The following is a 4267-nucleotide window of genomic DNA, read 5'->3' as shown; positions in this document are numbered from 1 at the left end:
TACATCTTAAAAACTTTGGTGACGCTGACGTTTCATCCAGCACCATCATCTGTATCAGATATCTACAAATCTACCATGATCACCATCAGTCTCAGCAGCCTTAGCTTAGCTCAACTTTTTCACATCTTGTTTTGTGATGTTCTTTCTTTCTTCTTTTCTTTCTCACGTTGTAGACACCTTCTCTGACTCGTCCTCCAAGCTCTCCTCCTGCACACAGGTGGGCGTCACACTCGTTCTCTTGATGGATGTCTTTGCTGGTTATGGAGGTGCGCGTGTTGAACATGCATGTATCCTCGAGCGCTCCCTTCCATACGATTACATGCATCTCCTGTGGCTCCGTATACAACATGACAGTGTGTGGTTATGTGGTCGTGTCACCTGATATAACAAGTGACAACCAGTTGCATTTTGATGTCACTGTTAGATAAAGACAGCTCCTACACTGCTGACATGGTGAAAAACTCCCATGAAGAGCACAGGAAAAATACATGACTACACCATCTATCCATCTATCTGTCTGTCCATCTGTAACAACTGTATATCACTGCGACTGGATCTGATTGATTTCTTGCCTCTTTGTCTTAAATCTGCTGTATCAGGAGCACCCATCAGCTCAGTTGGTAGAGCTGGCGTCCCATGTGCAGAGGCTTTGTCCTTACTTAAGTGGGCCTGGGTTCGAGTCTCCGCGCCCCCTCCCATCCCTCTCATCCTGCCTCCTGTCATCTCTGAAGCTGTTCTATCATTATCTGCTGTGTCGGCCACATTCATTGTGATTTCCAGGCGAATGACAGCACATGCAGGTGAACTGACTCAGAGTCTGGATGCTGAAACTTGTCTACGTCACACAGTCTTTGTGAAAACTCCTGATGGTTCAGGTTTCCACTTTCATCTGCACACATGCCTTTTAAATAAATGTGCTCACACACACAAACACACACACACACACACACTCCTCTCCTGCCTTTTTATGCTTGACCTTGGTTCCAAAATCGCTGTGACGATAACAGACCTTTGGCTGAGAGGGTTGATGAGCTCCGAGCTGCAGAGAGATACTGACTTTGCAGGTCGATCATCGCTCTGTGCGGTTTATTAGTCTCGGTGCTGATGAGATTAACGCTGCCATGCCTTTCTGTGTTACTCTATCTCTCCACGCAGACCTCGGCCAGCCTCGCACTCCTCGGTGGTTTAAAAAAGAAACCGATGAGACGGTCGAAAACCTTTTTTCCCTGATGAGCCAGACGCCGCCCTGCAGGTGCACTCACACCTGATTCTGGCAAATTCTGCAAAACTTTTCAAACATGCACACAGACGAGGGAACGTTTCCTCTGCGCTGCGCGGAGTCAACATTTCCTGACAGTGACGATAAAAGGCAGCGACGTGAAGAACACCGCCAACTCACCGTGGTTTTTTTTTTTTCTTTTTATTCGACCTTTTTATTCATGTTTTGGTTGGTTTTTCTACGCCTACAACAATCACATGCATGGTTAGATTCTGTCTCTTCCTCTTCTGCCCCCCGTTGCTGACGAGCTGACCTTCTGCTCAGATGATACACGTGTGTTATTTTAAAGGATCAAAGGCTGCTAGTGGAGACAAGGTGGAGTAACTTATGCCATGTGGTCAGTCGATGATGAAACATGACAGTCCACCTTGCAGGAACATGGCACTCTCCTCGGCAGCTGCAGCCTCCCTCTCCTCTGCTGCAGGTTCCTTTGCATTGTGCACTCCCTCCTCCAGGAGATTATAAAGCAGCATCACCTTGTGTTCCCTGCAGGGTTTCCTGAATGCAGACTTTTACTTTGCAGGGAGCTGCAGCCTCAGTAATCACACTGATTCACCTTCTCATTCCAACTTTTCTAATCACACATTCAGCAGCTTCTCTGTATGTATTTGTCACTTGGTTAATAAGGTAAATAATACTAAGTTACTCTGACATGATGCATGAAAAGCATTCGAGACACTTATATACATTATGTACAGTAATAATCTCACAGTCAGGGAAGTGTGTTTGGCTCTGTGCATGAGTGCTGTCCGTTTACCAGAACATGATGACAGTGGTTTATAAAAGTGCGTCCACACAGCTGAGTCCTGATGTGTCAGCCTCACACAGCCACGTTGGCCAGTCTCGGGTCTGAGTCCTGCTCGTAGCGGTAGTGATAGACCTCCATCTGGTCCCGGCACGCCTCTCTGATGTTGTTGAGCCACCGCTTGATGCCTCCTCGGTTCAGGTACAGCACCATGAGGAACACCACCCCGATCAGAGCCAAGACAATACCGAGGAACACGTACGAGACCGCCTCCAGGTTCTCGGTCATACAATCCACGTCCTCCCCCCGGAGCCTCTCCACGGGGACCCCCCTCTTGGCCTCCGGCTCGGCGCACAGGAGTTGCCCTGCGTCCGGACACTGGGACGAGTTCTTCAACCAGTAGTAAAACGCCTCCAGCTCACAGCCGCACCTGAACGGGTTCAGAGACAGGTACACGCGGATGCGCCTTTGCTGGTAGAAGCTGGTGACGTTTTCCCTCCCGATGCTCTCTATGGAGTTATTGACCAGCACCAACGCGTGCAGATTATAGAAATTGAAGTTTACCAGGGGTATAGACCGCAGATTGTTTCCCGCCAACTCCAGCCGGTGCAGGTTGCGCAAACTTTCCGCGCTGAGCGCGCCGGGCAGCTGCGCTGCGGCCGGAGGCAGCAGAGAGTCGTTCAGGTAGAGAGAGCGCAGCTCCAGCAGCCCGTGGAAAGCCCGGGCCGAGATAAACTCCAGCTGATTGTGGCTCAGGTCCAGCAGGTGCAGCTTGGGGAGCCCCAGGAAGGCGTAGGGCTCGATGGTCTGTATCCCGTTGTAGGACAGTGAGAGGGTTGTCATGTCCGACTCTGTGCCGTTGCTCATGAACGCGCCGCGCTGTAAAGTTGAGATGTTGCTCCCCTTGAGTATCAAGGTGGACGTCCACTCCGGGATGTCTCCCGGCACCTCACCGTCCTCCCCATCCCCGCAGATCACCGTCCCGGAGTCTCTGGCACAGACGCAGGACGACGGGCAGGGACCCTCCGTCCTGACGGGCGAGGACAGCAGACACACCACCACTGCGTAACACACACACTGGTTCCACACAGAGAAGAGACACTTTGACCCGTCCGCGCTGTGAAACATCCACATCTTCTCCGCCCTGCGTGTTTCAGTCTCACGGCTGCTCTCCTGCAGGCTCCGACGCGCCTCTGCTGTGGACTCCTGCGGTCCTGCGGTCCTCTCAGGCAGCTGAAGTGGACTCAGCCCGGCGCCGCTCACTGTGAACCATCAGGGCGGAGAGAGACGCGCTGTCCTCGGGCATCCCGGCGCTGTTCGTGCGTCCTCGCGTTGGAGGAGAAGATGAGTTCTGCTGCGGGATTCTTTCAAGCTGCAGATCTGAGCTCCCGTGGTGGTGTTTCTGACGGCTGTCACTGAGAGAGAGAGAGGGAGAGAGAGGGGAGAGAGACAGATGGACAGAGAGAGAGAGAGAGAGGGAGTCCCAAGACATCCTAATCTACAGCTTTAATTTTTAAAAGGGGGCATTTAATACTGACCTATATTTACACATGATGTTGATGCTCAGGATGCCTGGAAACCTTCTCTGATGAAACCCAGTTGTCCCCAAAATGAGCTCATTTGTACTGACATGATGATTTTAAAAAAGGCACTGTAGAATTATAATAGTTACAGTGTTAATGAGGTAATGATACAAACTCTCAAAAATACTTATTTTTTCCCCCCGTAAGTGAATAAACAAGAACACAGAACACTGTGTAAAGCTGGAGATGGTGGCAGGGTCCGCCTCTGTAAACCAAGTAAAACAATCTGAGATTGTGGTGTTCTTTAAAGGTCAATGGAGTCAACGAAGATCGAGAGCAACTAGATGTGTTTCAGTTTCTTGGAGATGCTTCACTTCTTCATCCGAGAGGCTTCCAGGAAGTGAAGCGTCTCCAAGAAACTGAAACACATCTGGTTGTCTACGATACAGCGCTTAGATTTGCCACGACCCGGATGACTGAGAACCTTCTTCAACATGTCAGTGAAGATCTTTCTCTTCTGATTTAAGTTTCTTCCCCAAAGCTACACAGTGAACCGGGTCAGAAGAGGGCGCCCCGGTCGCCCTTCCACTGGACGATATGTGTCGATGTGCCCACTGGTGCCACTGGCGTAGATTACGGCCATCCAACAGCTATTGGATGGATTGCATGTTGCACTTTGCACAGACTGTCATGGTCCCCTGAGGATAACTGACTCTGGTG

The 4267-nt window shown here is 50.6% G+C and overlaps 1 protein-coding gene across 1 annotated transcript; it reads right to left on the bottom strand.

The window, feature by feature from the left end:
* Positions 1-1156: 1156 nt before the first annotated feature.
* Positions 1157-3863, bottom strand: waif2 (Wnt-activated inhibitory factor 2). Its single transcript, XM_037118559.1, has 2 exons — positions 2037-3863; positions 1157-1765 (listed from the first exon to the last, which is right to left on the bottom strand). Exon 1 carries the CDS (start codon positions 3156-3158, stop codon positions 2100-2102), a length of 1059 nt encoding a protein of 352 aa, XP_036974454.1. The 5' UTR covers positions 3159-3863; the 3' UTR covers positions 1157-1765; positions 2037-2099.
* Positions 3864-4267: the final 404 nt, after the last annotated feature.

Source organism: Acanthopagrus latus, chromosome 13 (genome assembly GCF_904848185.1).
Source record: "Acanthopagrus latus isolate v.2019 chromosome 13, fAcaLat1.1, whole genome shotgun sequence".
NCBI lineage: Eukaryota > Metazoa > Chordata > Actinopteri > Spariformes > Sparidae > Acanthopagrus > Acanthopagrus latus.
The sequence above is the reverse complement of the archived record's forward strand: the minus strand, read 5'-3'. Positions and strand labels throughout refer to the sequence as shown.